Genomic DNA, 20,336 nt, shown 5'->3' with positions numbered 1-20,336 from the left:
TTGATCCGGGACGTAATCTGCATGAAAACAAGCGCTCACGCTTCCTGCTCGACAAATGACGAGGGCGGAGCCTTATACCACGTGATACAGAAGCTGGCTGCTAAAATTAGCAGGAAAAAACAACGGAGAGCGCGTCAGGGATGACGAGAAAGTGACAGGAGAAAATCCGTCCCGGTCAACCACCCAAACATCAATAACGGGAACCTTATACAGCGCTTCCCCATACACGTCGAACTCCCGCAGGCACAAAGAAATTACAGAGCCTATCACTTATCACCTGACCAAAGATATGGCTCCATCAACACTGTGCAAAACGACGGATTCAGGAAAATGATCAACACCCTAGACCAAGGGTGTCCAAACTCCGGATCCATTTTTAATTGGCCCGCAAGTAATTTTATAAATAGAATCGAATATGGCCCGCACTTCAACTTTTGCTTGAGTGTATTGCACTTCTTAGTTTTAACACCAGGGGGAGCTACTGTCGATCGAGGCAGTTGCTCCACCAAAAAGGACAATCGCAGAAGAAATTTAGCCCAAGTTAGTTACTAAACATGGCAGAACCAAAGAAGCGAAAGGTAGAAAGTGAATGCAGAAAATTTCAGACATGGTGGGAGAGTGAATATTTCTTCAAAGAATTCAAGGGGACGTGTGTCTGTTTGATCTGCACTGAAATTATGGCAGTTATGAAAGAGTATAATGTACGACGTCATTATGAAACCAAACATCAGGCCTATGCATCCGACACTGGTGCTGAGCGAGAGCAGAAATTAAAGCAAAGGGTAGCTCTCCTGCGGGGTCAGCAACAGTAAATTGTCCAGGAAAAGGCTCCAATAGCCAGCTATGAGGTCGCCCAACTCATCGCAAGACATGGCAAGCCTTTTTCAGATGGAGACCTCATAAAACACGGCCTCGTTAAAGTCACCGAAATAATGCGCCCGTCAACAACGTCAGCATGTCCAGAAATCCAGTTGTTGAAGACTCGTCAGCCAACATTAAACTGCAACTGTCTGATAAAGCTGTGCTTTTGATCTTTACTCCATCGCATGCGATGAGAGCACTGATGCCACAGACACTGCACAGCTGCTATTTTTTGCGGGGAGTGGACGAGAGCACGAGCTCTTTAGGTGAGTAAAAAATATATTCCACAGTACCCGTGTGTTAATGTGCAGGTACACATGTTTCAAATATCAATAATGCGCATCAATATACTGTCACTACCCTGCTTTTGCGCACCACTTTCTTATATGCGCTTTTCTTTGTTAACACACAGAGTACACACCGCTGTGCACTGCCCACGTACACGCAAAGTCAGCTGATCTCATCTGATGCAGATTTGCTCCTTGATCAAGTGACATTTGTCCGGATTTTTGGCACGAGTGGCGATCAGCACCGCGGCTGGATGGCCCGATTTACATACCCAGCGCAGCTGATACTCACCAGAATAATTTACTAAAATGATATGCACTCCTGTCCAGTTCAGTCTGTTAATGTTGATAACGGTTTCAAACGAACGTTAATAGGCGTGTTGCTGAGCCTAATAGCTTAAATAACAAACTTGAAATGTGCCCGTCCCATTTTCCCCTTTATTGTTTTTTCTCTTTACTGTAAATCTTCTGTCTAAGAAGAAATCTGAGGCTGTTCTGAGAATGAGCTACCAAAGCTCTTTCTGAATAAATCAATAAAGATCCATTTATGGAAAGCTGTGATGAAGGCAGTTTTGTCTTTAATTATATTCAACAATATAATATATTCGACCACTTGTAAGTGATTTTTCTAACTTTAATACACTAAAGTTAAGGTTATATACCTAATTTCTAGTAAGTGGCCCACCCCCTCCTATATTTTTATGTATGTGGCCCTTAGTGAAAAAAGTTTGGACACCTCTGCCCTAGACAAACGCTACACAGTGCCGTCCCGCAACTATTTTTCTCTTGTTGCACTACCTGCTCTATACACGCAGTGTCGGGCAACGGTGGAGACGGAATTTCAAGCAGTACAACATTTTGCGGCAACGACAAAATGTGAGACATTTGTTGTTTTTATGTTTATTTGTTGTTTTTATGTTCAGTCTCAACTGTTACGAAGTTGATGTGCAGTTAATAAGTGCAATAAATATTTATACTGGAAAAGAAAATCGTGAGAGAATCGTGATTCTCATTTTATGCAAAATCGTGCAGCCCTAGTTTCAAGGCACACATGCATTAATATACACACAAAATATCGTGGAAGATGATGTTCTGAGCGCTTCATGACTGTATCCTCAGATGAGAGCACGTTTGATCTTCAACATCTGCACCCAGCACACCACCTGTAGGTTCTGTTTTTTTATAATGAAAGCGTGTCAGCACTCCATACCTTGTCACCTTTGCCATATTTGAGTCCAATCATCAAGAACAAATGGACTGGGGTTCCCCTTTGACACGATTGTATATGAATTGAGTTTTACGCTGCAATAACAGAGTGTGGCTGTCACAGCTTCCCACAGTACAAAAGAACTCGCCTCATCTTAAACATTTCAGAAACTATTGGAACTGGATTCAGTTTCATGCAGAAAAAACACAATTACTGTGTAACATATAAAATATCATAGAATTACTGCTTAGTGCACAACATCTTTGGGGGGGGGAAATATCTAAAAAACAGCTGTTTGCCAACCAAACAGTTTAAATCCTTCGGCACTTGACAAGTAAACACAGTGCTGGCTTTCATTTGCTTTAAACCACACACATTTTAGTCTCCCTGGATGCATTTATACTTTAACATCTAATGTTTAGATGAACCTGATGATGTGTGGCTCGTAGTACTTTTCTAATGTCCTAAAATCTCTCCTGCAAAGAAGATTCATCATCTAACTTGAAGTTTATATGTTACATGCTGCCACTGCTTTGCAGCTTTTTTATTTTATTAACTACATTTCTGAATGTAGACCCGCTGTGTGCTCTGTTAGGAGTAAAACAAACGAAACTATAGACATAAACATCTTTTCTTCTCAACTTTAAAGCTGGATTTTTACTTTTCTACTTTCAACAAGGAACGCCCAACAGGAAGTTGCAACAGCTTTACATTGCAGCACACAACAAAGAACAAGAACTGCAGATGATCGTACCCTTTTCCTTTTCAGTAGCTGAAATCATGATTTCTGTTTGTTGGAAACATTTTAATGACTCATATCTGTGTGACCTTTAATCAAGTGTCAGTTTTGTCCATTCACGCTCAAGTCTGTGGCAGGCTGGTAATATTAGCACCTTACGCTAAGTGTAAATTGTACTTTCTGTCACATAGGCCAAGAAAACAGTGAAGCTTAAAGTTAAGGTCACTTGCCAGATTTGTAATCTTGGGTGTGTCAGTTGCTTGCCACAATGTCTGAAAATATAGCACTTTTTTATTGTCCTTATTTATATTTTCAGATAATAAATTACATTAGAAATTTAGCTTAAAATGCTAAAAACACATGCCTACCCAGAAAAGTACCCACTTATGCATTATGACTTACCAAAGTTTTCTCAGGTTCCTGCTGGGACTCGGAGGAGGACTCCATGGTTGTGTCAAACCAGAGTTAGGCCTGTCAGTGCTGCTCTGACGACTGCATATCTGTGAAGAAGAAGACGAGATCAGAGACAGGAGGACTTTACAGCAAGTGTACTAATGTGGACATGTGACTAAAATTCATTTTGAAAGCAGTTATTTCTTTCCTTCATTTGCATGTTTCTCAAAGTGTCCTTTCACCTTATGTGGGAAGCCTAGTTTGCAAGATTGGACTTATTTTCCGCATCATGCCTACTCATTCTTTACAAGTGAGAAAAACCTGGTTGTGATGGCCATATAGAAGCAGAACAAAGGCTCTCTCTTATTTTTGCCATTGTATTCTAATGAATCAGAAACCTCCTCAACATCCCCCATTGCCCTTTCCACCCAAACAAGGGCGCTATATCTCCAGGCCTTCAATAAACAGCCCGTCTCCAACGCATGCGGGGGAGGATGGAGGATTAGCTTTTCTTTCAGTTCCCTTCCCCAGAGAGCCCTGAAAAATTCATCCTTTCAATCCGTCTTTTTCTGTCTGCCTTGAGCTTGTTTTCCCTATAGAAGTGTTGGAGCGTGGCATTGTTTTTAACCTTAATCTATCCAGGGGAAGGTTGTGCTGGTTACCACTTAGCTGCTCCACTGGACCAGATGGGGATTTACTCAAGGGTACATCAGTAGAGTAAGTGTTGTAATGTACTCTTTGGATTTACAGAAACTTGCTACTGCTTATATATTTGTCAAGAAGTGGAGCAAAATATTGTGAAATGTTACAAATAACAGCGGCACATGATTTGAATAGATTTGCTGGAACGTACGAGTGTTTCTAAATTTCTAGACCACGTCTCTACATCAACGCTTCTTATGAAATTAATGAGGATGTGAAGAGAAGTTGGCTAACTTGCACAGACATTATTTACATAAAAAACTGATATCGAACTGTGTGAATAATGTGTGATTCTGTTGTTTATTTGTAGGGTTATTTATTCTTGTTCATTCCACAATTAGTGTACTGCACCGTGCATGACTGACTTGCTTTGTATTGCACATTGCAGAATAGTATTATCATGACAACATTGTTATCATTGATTTCTATGACACCCAATCCTGATATTTAAAGTGGTGGGAGTGGGTTAAAGAGTTTGTGTGGGTGGTTTTATTTTTTTAAATTTTTTTAACATTTAACTCATTTAGAGGTAAAAAGTATCAACAATAAGTGTCTATACTTATCCACCCAAAATGTGATTCATGAGGTCAACAACTGCTGTAGCAGTGAAATATTTTTTAAAAATTGTCGTAGTAGATCACATGACTAGATGCAACACTGACATTTTTAATGACATTAATAAAAAAATGTAATTAATATGGACTTGTCTAACTAACTCTTATCTGCAATTCATCCCTAAATGGAAAACCTTGATATTGGTTAACAATAATAATAAAATAAAGTCTTGCTCCTTCGTATTCAGCTGTGATGCTACTGTTCGTTAAATCCTGAACATCAGTTCCTGAACAAGCGACACCATCTGGTTAATTACACCATGCTTTTTTCTTTTTTTTTAAATATCAGTCACTTACACCGATTGCCGTTTTATGTTGATATGTTAATGTTATGAATCTGTTGGCCCCACCTGAAAGAACACCTGAACACACTATGGCCAGTGGGACACACGTTGTTCTGAAGCATAGCCCTCTGTATAGGCTGATGGTCGTTTTAGAAATTATTCCTTCATTAATAAGAACTGATAGGGTTTTCACAAAGTTTGCTTCATTATCTGTTTACTTTTTTGGCATATTTCAGACCAGAATACAGAACAAAATGACTGAGTTTGTATCAGGAGTTAGTGAGGGTGGTCTCTGCCTATGCAGCAACCTATGGAAAGACGCCAAAACTATTTTAATGATTGTCAAACCACATTTTATTGATATATACTGAGGTATCAGTATATAGGGAAGAGGTCATCATAATATAGGGGGGAAAGACTCAAATATATTTTATTCATAAAATTTCCCCCCAAAATGACATATGACAGCATTTTTAATTAAATCCCGATATGTGGACATCTGCAGTCAAATCCATTTTGTACAGGATGTACTGCAGTTTTTTTTACAGTACATGAAACGTCATCGCACACACCCGCTATTCAGAATGTCCCAGGACAGACAGCACCAACCATCTCTTACAATTCTGGGTTTTATATTGTTCCAATAGCCAGTGGGTGACATCATCCATAGTTACAACCAGTTATACAGTCTGTGAGTGCTTTATGGTGGTCTATTGTGGATTTATAACTGTCTGATCACATTCTTAACTGGATATATAAAGGTTAAAGGTTACAATTTGATGTGTCCCTGCCTGAGAACAGTAATCAGACCATTCATCAAGAACAATCAAAGCACAAAAGTGTGGAACAAATGCCTTCTGAGGACATAAAAGGACAGTTTCAAGCCCAACGTTAGTGAGCCAGATTAGTGAGAAACAGAATTGTGTGTAGGAAATGTTCAGGAAATCCCAAAGGCTTTCAAAAGGTAGTGCACTGCTTAATTACAGGTAATATCATAAGCATAGAATACAATTTTATTTGACCCAATTAACCACTTCCCCACATAAGCCAGCAGTTTTAGATAAATAATCACAGACTAAAAAAAGTGTTTTTCCTACTAACATTTTGGCAAAGTCAAGTGAGCGGCTGCCGATTTTAAACCACGTTTCCTTATGAAGGTGCCAAGAGGAGAGATGAAAAAAGTACCAGGAAGGAAGGAGGTAAGGAAACGTAGCCAATATCAGACTGAGGACACGAAAACAGCCAGAGTACAACGCGGTCATTAAATCCCACCACCAGTCGTTCAACCAGTGAGACGCTCCAATGCTTCGACAGCCTCAGTTCCAGCCAGCACACACACTTCATGTGGCCTCAATTCTCAAGGACCCATCAAGCTGAGACAGATGCTTTCCACTCGTTGTCAAAGTCGGCTTTAGAAATCAGCACATGACTCAGCTGGGAGCAGCAGCTGAGGTAGGACGAATTATTAGAAATATCAGAATGTTTTATAGCAGTGTGTAGGAGGCTTTTTTCTCTATTGTGATGATTGCTAACACTTACTGCTATTACACAGTCTGAAGCAGTAACAGGAATGATGACAGAATTTCCCTCTGGGGTACATAAAATGTCAAATACAGTTGGCATTTTGACACTGACTTACATTTTCAGTTGATACATTCTCAATTCAACATATGCCTAGCCCATCGTGGGATGATTAAATAAACAATAGCTTTTTATTTGCCTTAGATTTGTTCATACATCATTATACTAACTACTTTTTGTTTTGTTTTTTTATACGGTGAGTTTGCTGGAATAAGGAAGCCATATTGTTAAATATGAGTAAGTCCCTGTACCTAGAGTGACCTGGTGAAAGTGGACAACGGGAGAATTTGCACTGTGGCACTCAGTGCATGGTTACTCATGGCTATGTAAAAGCTGGCACTATAAAGAATCCCCATCCAATTTCAATTTTGCATTAGTATTCTTTCTGCTAACAATATTTTTACAGTATTACTTACTGCCTGATAATTATTATTATCTTCAGTTAGCAGCATGTCAAATTGCAGATTTATTAGAGTCAATTAATAAAACAGAAAGCACGCCAATGACAGGAACTTAATCTTCTGCTTCTATTTTCTGGACTTCGTCATATCCTTTGCTGGCACTTGTTTCAGTTGGACCACAGCAGTCTGTGAGCAAGGAGCTATGCATCATTGCCAAAGATAGAGGGCAAATACAGAGGGAATCCTAAAACTGTGGCTTGGCAGCGGGCCCCAAAACAAAGCCAGAAATACTAGCAGGGTTGTTGTTTTTTTCCCCACAGACCCCCAAAAATGATAGTGTTGCATATTTTCAAACACTACAGAGGCTAACTGTTGGTTTTACAAGGTACTTCCAATATGATGAGGTTCTTAAAGAAAATCACTAGGATGAAATACCACCGATGTCCTTCATAGTTGGATGTGTCCCTCATATAGTGGATATGACGGTACAGTCATGGGGAAAAGAACATTTCTAAAAGACTATGTACCTGTGGCTGCAAAACAAATCCCAATCATTACCCGTGGTCAACATGCTAGGCAGATGGCATCAGACATTTGTGCTGATGTGCTGTGTTCAGTTTTTGCTGTGGTGGCAAAACATCTCTACTCATCTCGTCTGGTTGTCCAGGTTCGACCTTGCAAACCTAAGCGGTGCTGCCATCTTCGTTTTAGAGAGCAGAGGCTTTCGTCTAGCAGTTCTTCCAAACAAGTCATATTTTTCAGTACCGCTTCTTTTTCTTTTTTAATTTCTAAACATTGCACCGTGTGACCTTTGGTGTAAATTTCCAGTCCCAATGTCCCAATGCTAAGCTGGTTGTATTGATGTTGCTGTCCACTGTCCAAAGGTGAGACAGCTCTCTGACATCTGGTGAGGCTCATTTACACTGCTGTCACTGTGGATACTTGGACAATGAATGCCAATGGTTAAGTGACTCATACAAGTCTACCATGCCAGCTGAGAGAAACCATGTGACTATGTCATAAGTTGGGTGCTGATATTTTAGAATTCAAACAGCAAACTACAGAACAAAAACTTTTCATTTTCAGTTTTTTGATGATGGGTTTAATCGCTCCATTATTAAAAAGAAAAAATGGATTCACCGTTTGTTCATGATAGTAATGCTTTATCAAAACCTTATTGTTTAAATGCTCAAAGATTAAATTATTCAGAATATAAAATACATATAAACAGGAAAAATACTAATCCATGAAAAAAAAGAAGAAGAAAATAAGAAAAATGGCAGATGTCATTTCTGGGATGGCAAATATTTTCATCTGCCATCCCAGAAAGTGATGAGGCCTGTGTAACATCGTAGACTCAGCTGTTAACTCATATTGCACAATAATAAATCTGAATAATTAAACCAGTTATAGTATTTCTGGAGCAGACTGGGGAGGCTGTCAACCTTTATTTTTAAGAAAGACATTTTTGAGCAATAACTGAGCAAACAAATCGATATCGAGCTGCAAAACATATTTCAGCTTTACAATAAAGCCTAATTTAGCGGAAATACAACAATAAAATAATACAATAAAAGTACAATTTCTTATTGTTTAGATGTTTCCTGTACGAATCCTGTGTATGCACCGAAATCATCGATTCATCTAAATAAACTACTGGCACCTGAGCTTTTTTTTTTTTTTAAATAAAAACTGAATTAAAAAAAAAACGAAGGGAAAAAAAAAGCTTCTCCACAGGTGCCATATACATCATTTGGCTAAGGCATCCAAACAACCAGCAATTGCTAATAAAAGTCATCCAGCTGCTCAACTGTTATTGGATCCAGTGTCTTAATCTCAGTGAACCTATATTATTATATTATACTATATTACTATATTAATTTGAATGCACCCTTTATTACAATAGTACACACTAATTGCTGCTTCACAGTAGTAGAAGGACTCCACACTACTGAGAAATCATTCAGTACAGACATGTTGAACTCATCAGCTTTTTAAAGCTAAAATAGCCCAAATCTGTATCAGACTGACAGAGAATAAAATCATGTAGGCCAAAGAGTGACTAACATTAAACATGTAGGCACAGGCAAATGAGAATCCAGCACTTCACTCGGTCATTGTTCTTCACCTTAGTGAGAATAGAAATACTTAAAATTCTGACAGTGTACCTGTGAAAATACAGAGAATGAAAGATAAAAAGCAGCATCTGTATTGGGTTATGAAACTAATAGTAACTTTGCACCCATAAATATCTGTCAGCCTTTCCTGTAGCACAGATTAAATCTTATCCATAAACAAAACCAATCTTATAAATATAAGAAGCCTTTAAATAGCACGTCTGTGTCCACATTTGAGTAGCCTAAACTCTTTTAAAGGTTCGACTCTAAAGGACGCGCAAGCAGATCTAACAACGAAGAAAAAGACAGGAAAATGGTGTTTACACCTCAGGGTGACTCACTAGGAAGACCTGGCTAAAAATATTCTTCAGTTTATTTCAGATTTTAGATCACCCTCCCCTCAGACAGACAACCCCAAAGGCTCAAAATAATATGATGCGTGTCGAGTAACTATTTGTCTTTAAAGAGTCTCGCTATGCACTTTCAGTTTCTGTTAAACAGTTTGTGTCACCCAGGGTTTTAATAGTTTTGCAATTTTCATTAGTTTTTATTTTTATTTAGTTTTGACTTCAGATTTTCAATTTTATATCAGTTTTAATTAGTTTTTACCAATTGTTTGCTAGTTTAGTTTAGTTTTTATTTTTTTGAAAATCCTTAGTTTCAGGTTAGTTTTGATTAGTTTCAGTTATAGTTTTAGTTGTTTGCAATAATTAAGTGTAACAAAATCCCAGTTTCATCATATCAGTCATTCTGCTCATCCTTGGGTATGTTGCTATTCCAGCTACCATACTGCACCCTGGACAGGTCGCCTGTCTGTCGCAGGGCTAACACGCAGAGACAGACTCACATTCCCACCTATGGGTTCTTTAAATAAATAAAGGCAGATGAACAACCATTGATACCAGGCAACTATAAAACGTATATCTTGGCCCCAATGAGACTATTAACTCTCGCAGCACCGGGTGTTCGTAATTTTGGTTCAAGTGAACTGATAAACTTTTTGAAGGTAACTGACTCACACAGTTGTGTAGATATCCCCGTCCTGTTGTCTCGGGATGCATCACGCTGCCTTGCCTGGGGTTAGCTTCTGTTTTCTGGGGATGAGGGTTGAGTGTGCTCCCTTACCTTCTCAAGCTAAGCTAGGTTAGCCTTCTTGTGTGAGCTTTTCAAGTGCACTTTAAGGTTTGTGGGATTTTTTTCCCTTTAGAAATGTCCCTCATAATTTGTCTGTTTCCACTACAAGACACTTGCTTTATCCAAAACACAGTCATATTCAAAGTAATCCCAAATTGGACTCTGGCTCCCGACTTTTCCTGACATGATTCTGCGCGTGGACGGAGCAGCGACACAGACGACTCGACTAACGTGCTGCCCCCTGCTGGCATAATGAGACACAGCAAGAAAAAAATCTGGAAACTAAACTTCATTTTCACCCTTGACTATTGTATGACACGCACACATCAATGAAAACTAAACACATTTTTACTATAAATTCAGTTAATTTTAGTTAATTTTGTGAACACTCATTCCAGTTTTAGTTAGTTTTCCTTTTTTTGTTTTTATTTCCGTTAACGAAAATGTTTTTTCACTTCTAGTTTTCGTTATTTCGTTAGTTTTCGTTAACGATAATAACCTTGGTGTCACCGATGTCAACTTTAATACCCATTTGTCTGACACAGTCTACGTTTGTCCCTTAAAGTCCTCAAAAGGACAAGTTCTGAGTTTGCAGTAGGTCCATTAAGTTAATTTGCATTTGCTTTACCTTTATGTTAAGATAGCAGTCTGTGATACCGTGGGTGCAGTGGGTTGCATGTTAGGACAGACAAATGTGCAAAGAGAGGATGCTCTCTAGATTGTTAAAATAAATATCTTTAAAGCCAACCTGAAACTTTCAATAGATGAACAGACGTAATCCGATTTATGCCAAAGTGCCTCACACACACACACACACACACACACACACACACACACACACACACACACACACACAGACTCATGAGGTGAAAATACCAGCCACTCCATCACAGCTAGTATTCAGAGCATCCAGAGCTGTAACTTCACTCCAGTCCTTTTTTTCTTTCTATAATCATCGCAATTACTCGTGGGAGAAAAACATGGAGCACCATCATCAAGTGTGTGTCCTTGCATGAATAAAAGGCTTCTGGATACAACAAGGTGACTCAGCATCAGTAGTATAGATTTATCTGCTCTGTAACAGCAGCATGTGGACGGGAATGCTAAAGAATGCTCCTAGAGTGTCAAGGAGACTGTGGTGACCTCACAGTGTTAAGTGTGATTATGGGAGAAACACTGCGGCTGCCTCAGTCTGGCTCATAATAGGCAGAATAAACCATCCCTGCTACAGAGACAGGGAGAAAAATCACAGAGAGAACAGAGCCACGAATCCACTACTGAGCTGCACGAAAAATGTGTATGACGCATGCAGCTTCAGTCGAATAATGTGTGTCTGTTTGTGTGCGATACCTCTTGCATAACAGAAACAGGAGAGATGATATGAGGCAGAGATGCCGGCACATTCAGCTTAAGGTTGCAATCATTCTACAGTATATATGGAAGGATCACCAGGGAACAGACATCACTGGGGAAGTGCAGAGGCTACAGAGATGAGTGATAACCTTGTGACCCTAGAATAACCTTTAAAGAAGAAAAAAAAGTGCAACCTGAAGATCCTAATCATTGTTTCTGCATGATCGCTGCTATCAGCAGCTTCATCTAAACGTGGAAAATCATCAGCTACCTCTATTCTGAAACTGGACAAATTCTGAGAAACTAGCCTGGTATCAGACCACGTCATCAAGCTGTAGTGAGATGTGACCTCAGTACATCAGAATCTGATTTTAACAGCCATTCTACATATACAGAGATAACGAGATGAGGTTAACACACGCAGGAACATAACAGAATACGTTTATCCTCGTGACATGCAGGTAAACTGAAACGGACAAGCACACAGGGAACCACACCGATGCAGCATGCACGTGTGCTACACGACAACAGCGGAGCTGAATGGGGGACCTACCTCATGCGGCTCGCGCAGCAGAAAGCACCATCGCCTTCACAACACAGCTTCTCAGAGACGGAAAGAGACGGAGAGACAGAGGCAGAGAGAGAGACATAGAGGTGACATCACCATATTTCTCTCCCTCTTGCTCTGAAATGTAGGCTATTGCTGCAGGGCTGCCGGTGTCAGCAGCAGAGCAGCAGTGAGAGCTCCCTCTGTGTGTGCTTGTGCAATGACAGAGAAGAAGAGTCCGCTCTACGGAAGCTTCAACTGCTGCATGTGACTTAAATATACTCAAGGGTCACAATACTTAATACCAAAGTATTAAAAATACCTGTGTAAGATGAGACTGTCATGTGATTATATGCTCCTATGGAAACGAATCAACTGAAAAGCAAATACACAAAATCACAGGTACACCCAGTCTGACTCATGAACATTCACTGTCCAGCAGGTGGCTGCTACGTTTATTATTATTATTATTATTATTATTATTATTATTATGGCTGTTCGATATAACGATATATATCTGATGACGATATAAAAACATCTATCGTTTCATTTTACGCTATCATTTGTTTCGTGGTGTCATAAAATAAACTGTTTACGGCAATCATGGTTTTGATGGTCACTGTAGTGGCTATATTAATGTCCTAAAGTTCTCTCTTTCTCTTATATTTAATATAACCACACTACAGACGGACAAGTGCCTGCTTTTATGCGTTGTCGTTAGCAACAACGACGGTAAAACCATCGCCTGTCCGCTTGTTTATTTTCCACATAAACCTTACACAATAAATCTCAAGATCCTGTTGAGACCTTTTCAAAATAAACTGAATCACGTGAAAGAGTATGCAGTGTTTATGGATGAGAAGCAAAAAAGAGCCACCAGGTGCTAACAAATAAAGCTTAGACTCAAACGTTAGAACAGGCTTTTCCCCGCAGTGTAATAAATACTCGAGAATACCCGAGATTCACAGAATTTACAGAAAATGTAACATTTTTGTGATTTATATCGTTATCGGGACGATAGAATTCTTATATCGGGATGTGAGATTTTGGTCATATCGCACAGCCCTAATTATCATCATCATCATTATTATCATCATTATTATCATTATCATTATTATTATTATTATTATATATGCTCTTCATATGAAAAACCTTGTTACACACATTAGATAGCACCATGTACCCCTACAGTAAAGCTGCCAAGTGAAAAAGTCAACAGAATCAGAATATTTTATTCATCACTAAGGAAATTATCTAAAGCAACAAATGTTAGAATTAGAAGAAGATGCAGCTTCAAATTGTTCAGTATGTTCTCCCTGTTCCTGAAGCCACGAGTGACATTATTTATAGAGGTGGGAATCACCATACATCCCACGATACGATATTATCACAATACTTAACGCACGATACGATATTATTGCAATTTTTAAAAATATTTTGCGATATTCAGATTCTGTACATAAAGGTAAACTTTATCAATATTCATTTTCTCTAATATCAAAGTCTCACACTCAGTCTTTCTCTCATTTCAGTTTTATTGTTGACAAACTGAACGGTTTGTATTACAGTCTAGTCCAACTTAACTGAATCAACCATCTGGTACAATTATAGCTATTCTGAACTATGCAGTTTATGAAAACTATGCAGCCCCTTCAGCAACTGAAGAATTTGAAAGTAAATTAAAACAAAATATAATTTTACATTAAATAAAAAAGTTTTAAACTTAATTAAAATAAAACATGTCTTAAATTAAAATAAGTAAACTGTCATGTTTATTGCTGCCAAAAAACAAGTTAAACACATTTGGACAGTGAAGGAATGTCAGGATTCTTGCTCAGAAAAAGGATCAACATGCTCTGAAGTCAGAGCACAAAAACCTTTTTGTAACAAAATATCGATTTCTGCTGTCCCTGTATCCATACATTATTAGCAAACAAAATATCACCATACTACACAGTATCGATTTTTCCCCCCACCCCTAATTATTTATAATAACTTGTATTGGTGTTATTACAGCTGTGTTATTGAAAATAGCAAATTCTGAAAAAAGAAAGTCACCTACAAACAGGAAAAGGACCCGGACAGCAGCTTTTTAAAAAATGTTCCTCTTGGGGAAGATGCCCCAAGAGGAACATAGTTCTAAGGTTTCATAGTTCTATACTTACGAATAAAAAGAAACCCAGCAGCTAACAAATCATAGTGGTTGAAAATATTTTCGTTATCCACATCAACATCTGCTGTGTGATGAGCTCAAACCTCCGGTAAAGTGATACTCCCATTGCCAAGCCTTTCACTTTGGGTAAGTAGTGTTGAGGTAAGTCAACAACTCTACTGTGTGATCTAATGTTACCAACAGCCACCGTGAAGGACATGTCGACAGGGGTGATTAACTTAGTAATATCAAGTGACTGATGTACACAAGCCAGAATTTCCTTCTAATATCCTTTCCTTTTACCACAACACTGTGAAATAGGTGAGTGTCATAGTGATAAAGATGTCAGTAATATTCACCATTAGCTGTTCAAGTTGAGTTTGATCTTTAGACGAAAAGATTCACAGTTGCATTTATTTTGAGCTGATATTGTTCAGCTTTGGTAGAGTGTATGTGTGACAACAATAATAGGAAAAATGCATTAATTCAACATCTAACATCTTTCTTTTGTTACCAGATATTTCAATATTGAAAACTTTAAAAGAAAACAACACTTTGGGTAAACGTTCAGGTTTCTCCTGCCCCCCCCCGTGTTATATGTGGGATGTGGCTACTTTTTACCTGCATTTTGACACCAGTCTCATCTTCACGTTGATACTTTGGGTGTCAGGTCATTTTTGAACATGCCATTTGTCGAATGGAGAAACAACATTGGTGTTCATGTTCTTTAGTTGTACTCATGTGCTAGATGCATTTTTGTCTTTAGCAATCGATAACACCCTTTGGAAATAAAAAAAAGAGCATTATGGTTAACAATAAACACTCATTCATATTTGACTGGGTATTTCCAGAGCAAAACTAGACTACAAAAGACCCGCACGGATCACCGGAGCTGGCTATAATGACTTCACAATTGTTCTTCCAATTTCCTGGCTAAGTGGATTCAGCTTTCACCCAGAAGCCCCTCACAGGTAATACAATCTTGTGTCACATCGCATTAAAATAAATCTTCCCGGTCTTGCCCTTATGTTGTGTTTATACACCAGCCTTCCATATGTCTGAACCACATGCCACATGCTCTGCCCTGGTGTTTGCTAATTTTGGAAGAATTCTGTGGGAATCTCGTGTACACAGAGAAATAACACAGTTGGTTTGGATATTTTAAGATTAACGTCTCAGTGCTCTGGGTACTAAAAGTGTATGCACAGCATGCAGGATGTGTGTGTTCCTATATTAGTGAGTGTTTGTGTGTACTGGTCCAGCTGTGGGGGGAACAAGCTGCTCACAAAAGCACCCAGCTGTGTGCTTCCTGAGGGAAGAACAGTCAGGTCAGAGCTGAGGTCATGACGATTACATGTGCAAAAAGTGAGCGCAGACAAACCATACCTAAGCCCTGTAAGTGCATTTGGATGAAGACGTGTAGATGAAATGTCAACAGACACGCTGATCACATGGTAAAGTGTAAGAGGAAATTTGATTATTTTATCCTGAGAGCATCCTGAGGGCACCAGCTATTTTTAGCAAACAGAGCCATTCAGCATTGTTGACCTCTGTAGCCCTGTGACACATTTTTCAGTGAATTTACATAATTAAGCCTGAGCAACTTCATGACCTGTATTGTTCTTATGCTTGTCTGAGTGTTGTTTCCCTGAAGGGGTAAACAGTCTGGCTTCTACAACATTAAAAAAAAATTACAACCTCCTTAAATAGGAGGAATTAATGAGCTGAATTACACATCTGCGCGGAGCAACAGTAACAGAAATTCGAGGGAATCTTCAGGACCTGATTTGACGCACAAATACTTTTATCAGATTCACAACTAAATATTCCACAAAAGCTCAATAGGAAATTAACCTGAACAATTTCCTGATGTATTAAAATCTTAACACACAATTAACTCTCATTCTGAAAGGATGTAAACATTAAAAACATAAAAGCACATGACAATCAGGTTTTTTCCTACACAGACACTTTCACTGGGTCCAGATAATGGTCACTCAACTCGTTTTAATTCATTTTTTTAATATGGTGCCAAATTACAACAGTCCCCTCAATGCGCTTTATGTTATAAGGACCCTACAATAACAAAAGAGAAAAGCCCAATATTGAAACAACCCTATATGACCAACCACTTGGCGATAGTGGGAAAGAAAAACACCTTTTAACAGGAAAGAGACCTCCAGCAGAGGTTCAGGGAGTGGCAGCTGTCTTCTGCGACTGACTGGGGGTGAGGGGAGGAGACTGAACAAAGGAAAATGAACACTACCTTGACAGCTTAGCCATTACCAATCACATTTACCCAGCCTTTCCAGTCTTGTGTTTCCCTATTGACACAGTGGGCGGGTCGCTGTTGCACGGGCCCTCAATATCAGTGAGTCTTTTTTTATTTCACAGCCAAACCAAATCAAACTCCAGCTACAGTTCTTGGTCTACTCCAGAGGTCAGCTGTGAGATCTGCTGAGTTAACCAGTCTAAAGGGAACAGCATGGTTGTGCACTCGTGCTGCACACTGTTTTGCAGAATGTCTTTCACATGTTGTAACTGTTACGCTCACCAGGGTGAAGTGTCAAAATATGTGGGACCACATTTAGTGAGCTATTCCAACCAAAGCTATAACATACGGACCTGAGTGTCAGTAAAAACTCTGTCCAATACAGCCACTGTGTTTGCTTCTCATGCTGCTTTTTTTTTTTTAATCTTTGATGTTTACTTCTTCCCATTCTTGAACCGCTTCCATTGCTTTCTTTCCTGTCCACTTTCAATCATTCAGCAATCTATCTGCACCCTTTGTGTTTAATTCACACCAAAAATCTACCATGTGTAAACAAACACAAACACTACTATGAACTAGGGCTGCCACAAACGATTATTTTGATAGTCAACTAATCAGATCATCATCCATTGGACGTACAGCTTATTGCACCAGCAGCATCTGCTCTTATATAACTATCATTAGCTTACAGCTTTAAGTGTTTAAGGTATGTGCTAACTAAAAATAAAGACAAGATGATAGTTTATTAAATTTTAATGAAATTTGCAGATTGTTTCGGTGAAGTTTAATAAACTCCTTGCTATCTAAAATATAACAGGACACCGGAGTATATTCTCGAGCATCTCACACTTCTGATAATCATTTGTCTGCTTGACGTTTATTCAGCTGTGTAAAAACTATAACTTTAATCTCAGCCAAACCGATTTACTCAGGAACAAATAAAATACTGAAAAAAGCCAAACAATAACATTTTTAAGTTATCTAAGTGACTTATATATCATGTTTAACCTGAGTAGCGAAAGACAGCGGTGGGTTTGAAAACGATTTGCCGGGAGTCCGGTGTTCTCACGGCTCTAGTTAGCCTAGCCCCCGGCTAGCTATCGAGCTTGTGGCTAACAGACGTCTCCAAAAACGTTGGAGCGCTTTTGAAAATATGTGGTGTCTTGATAAACTGAGCAGATATTTGAGGTTTACACAGCTACATTCTCGCCTGAAAATATGTTAAACGTTTATTTTGTGACCCAGAAAGAATAATAAGAGTGATATTAAAACTAACTAGCTGCCGCCATTGTTGGAAACTGAGCTGGGCTGCGCTATGAATTCTGGGACTGAGCTACTTCTTCTTCTTCGGGGTTTAACAGCAACTGGCATCCTTGTACATGCAGTGCTGCCATCTTCTGTTTCAGTCCGTTATTACACTCTTAAATCCTACTACTTATTCCTGCGTCTTTTGGGATCTTACAAAGCTTCAAACGATGCGTCGACTATTAAACTAGTCATTGACGATTTTGATAGTCGACGTAATCGTGACTAGTCGACTAATCGTTGCAGCCCTTCTATGAACCCCTCTTTAGAGGGTCAGAGTTCAGAAACTTGATTCTTAAAAGTATCGGCAGAGGAGCAACAGTCTGGAGTTGCCCCTGGTGAAAGGCGGCGGGCTTGGGGTTATGTTGGGGTTCCTCCCAGTGGACGAGACGGTTTGTTCCCTTCGCCTTTGGGTCAAGGAACGGGTCCTGACCGTTGTCTGTGCTTATGCGCCAAGCGGCAGTTCAGAGTACCCAGCCTTCTTGGAGTCCCTGGGTGGGGGCACTGGAGGGTGCTCCTCCTGAGGACTCTGTTGTCCTATTGGGAGACTTCAGTGCTCACGTGGGCAATGACAGCGAGACCTGGAAAGGCGTGATTGGGAGGAACAGCCTCCCAGATCTGAACCTGAGTGGTGTTTTGTTATTGGACTTCTGTGCAAACCACAGTTTGAGGCGACTCAGGAGGGGAATGCGGTGCTCTACCTGCACTGTCTATAGTGCGGGTGGAGTGCTGCCGACTTTGACTGAGAAAATTGGCGGGCGGTCGAAGGAATACTTCGAGGACCTCAATCCCACTGGCACGTCTTCCATGGCAGAAGCAGAGTCTGGGGACGAAGGGGATGACCCGCCAATCTCTGTGGGCGAAGTCACTGAGGCAGTTAAACAACTCCTTGGTGGCAGAGCCCCTGGGGTTGATGAGGTCCGCCCCGAGATCCTGAAGGCTCTGGATGTTGTAGGGCTGTCTTGGTTAACACGTCTCTACAATGTTGCGTGGAGATCAGGGGCAGTACCCCTGGACTGGCAGACCAGGGTGGTGCTCCCCATCTTTAGCACCAAGCTAAAGATGGTGCTAAAGATGCAGACTCCCAAGCATGGGAGTTTGCTTGGAACGGTTCGCAGCTGAGTGTGAAGCAGTGGGAATGAGAATCAGCACCTCCAAATCTGATGCCATGGTCCTCAGCCGGAAAAGGGTGGAGAGCCCACTCCAGGTCAGGGACAAGTTCATGCCCCAAGTGGAGGAGTCTTGTTCACGAGTGATGGGAGAAGAGAGCCGGAGATCGACAGACGGATTGGTGCAGCGGCCGCAGTGAAAAGCTTAGAAATATGGTATCTAACCAGATTCTTACTCTGGATGGCATTACCTTGTAACACTGTGAGGAACCTTGGAGTCATTTTTGACCAGGATATGTCCTTCAACGCACATATTAAACAAATATGTAAGACTGCGTTCTTCCATTTGCGCAACATCTCTAAAGTTAGAAATATCCTGTCTCAGAGTGACGCTGAAAAACTAGTTCATGCATTTATTACTTCCAGGCTGGACTACTGCAATTCATTATTATCAGGAAGTCCAAAAAACTCACTGAAAAGCCTTCAGTTAATCCAAAATGCTGCAGCAAGAGTACTGACAGGGACTAGAAAGAGAGAGCAGATTTCTCCTGTTTTGGCTTCCCTTCATTGGCTTCCTGTTAAATCCAGAATTGAATTCAAAATCCTGCTCCTCACATACAAGGTCTTAAATAATCAGGCCCCATCTTATCTTAATGACCTTGTAGTACCATATCACCCTATTAGAGCACTTCACTCCCGCTCTGCAGGCCTACTTGTTGTTCCTAGAGTATTTAAAAGTAGAATGGGAGGGAGAGCCTTCAGTTTTCAGGCCCCTCTTCTGTGGAACCAGCTTCCAGTTTGGATTCAGGAGACAGACACTATCTCTACTTTTAAGATTAGGCTTAAAACTTTCCTTTTTGCTAAAGCATATAGTTAGGGCTGGACCAGGTGACCCTGAATCCTCCCTTAGTTATGCTGCAATAGATGTAGGCTGCCGGGGGATTCCCATGATGCATTGAGTTTTTCCTTTCCAGTCACCTTTCTCACTCACTATGTATTAACAGACCTCTCTGTATTGAATCATATCTGTTATTAACCTCTGTCTCTCTTCCACAGCATGTCTTTATCCTGTCTTCCTTCTCTCACCCCAACCGGTCACAGCAGATGGCCCCGCCCCTCCCTGAGCCTGGTTCTGCTGGAGGTTTCTTCCTGTTAAAAGGGAGTTTTTCCTTCCCACTGTCGCCAAAGTGCTTGCTCATAGGGGGTCATATGATTGTTGGGTTTTTCTCTGTATCTATGAAGCGCCTTGAGGCAACTTTTGTTGTGATTTGGCGCTAT

General features: G+C 40.0%; 1 protein-coding gene across 5 annotated transcripts in view; it reads right to left on the bottom strand.

The window, feature by feature from the left end:
* The window catches only part of osbpl8 (oxysterol binding protein-like 8), a 100,303-nt gene that overhangs the window by 67,263 nt on the left and 12,704 nt on the right, over nt 1-20,336 (bottom strand). For 4 of the 5 annotated variants that reach the window (XM_087830281.1, XM_087830285.1, XM_087830283.1 and 1 more), the window contains one exon: nt 3,497-3,594. In XM_087830281.1, the coding sequence (XP_087686407.1) occupies nt 3,497-3,541 (45 nt within the window). In that variant the 5' untranslated portion in view covers nt 3,542-3,594. Of the gene's footprint in view, nt 1-3,496; nt 3,595-12,226; nt 12,498-20,336 lie in introns of those variants that run through there. The other variant, XM_087830282.1, reaches the window with a different exon arrangement.

Source organism: Neolamprologus brichardi, chromosome 17, assembly GCF_056152115.1.
Source record: "Neolamprologus brichardi isolate AB-2024 chromosome 17, ASM5615211v1, whole genome shotgun sequence".
Classification (NCBI taxonomy): Eukaryota; Metazoa; Chordata; class Actinopteri; order Cichliformes; family Cichlidae; genus Neolamprologus; species Neolamprologus brichardi.
Note: the sequence above shows the minus strand (reverse complement) of the source record. Positions and strands in the feature narration are given on the sequence as shown.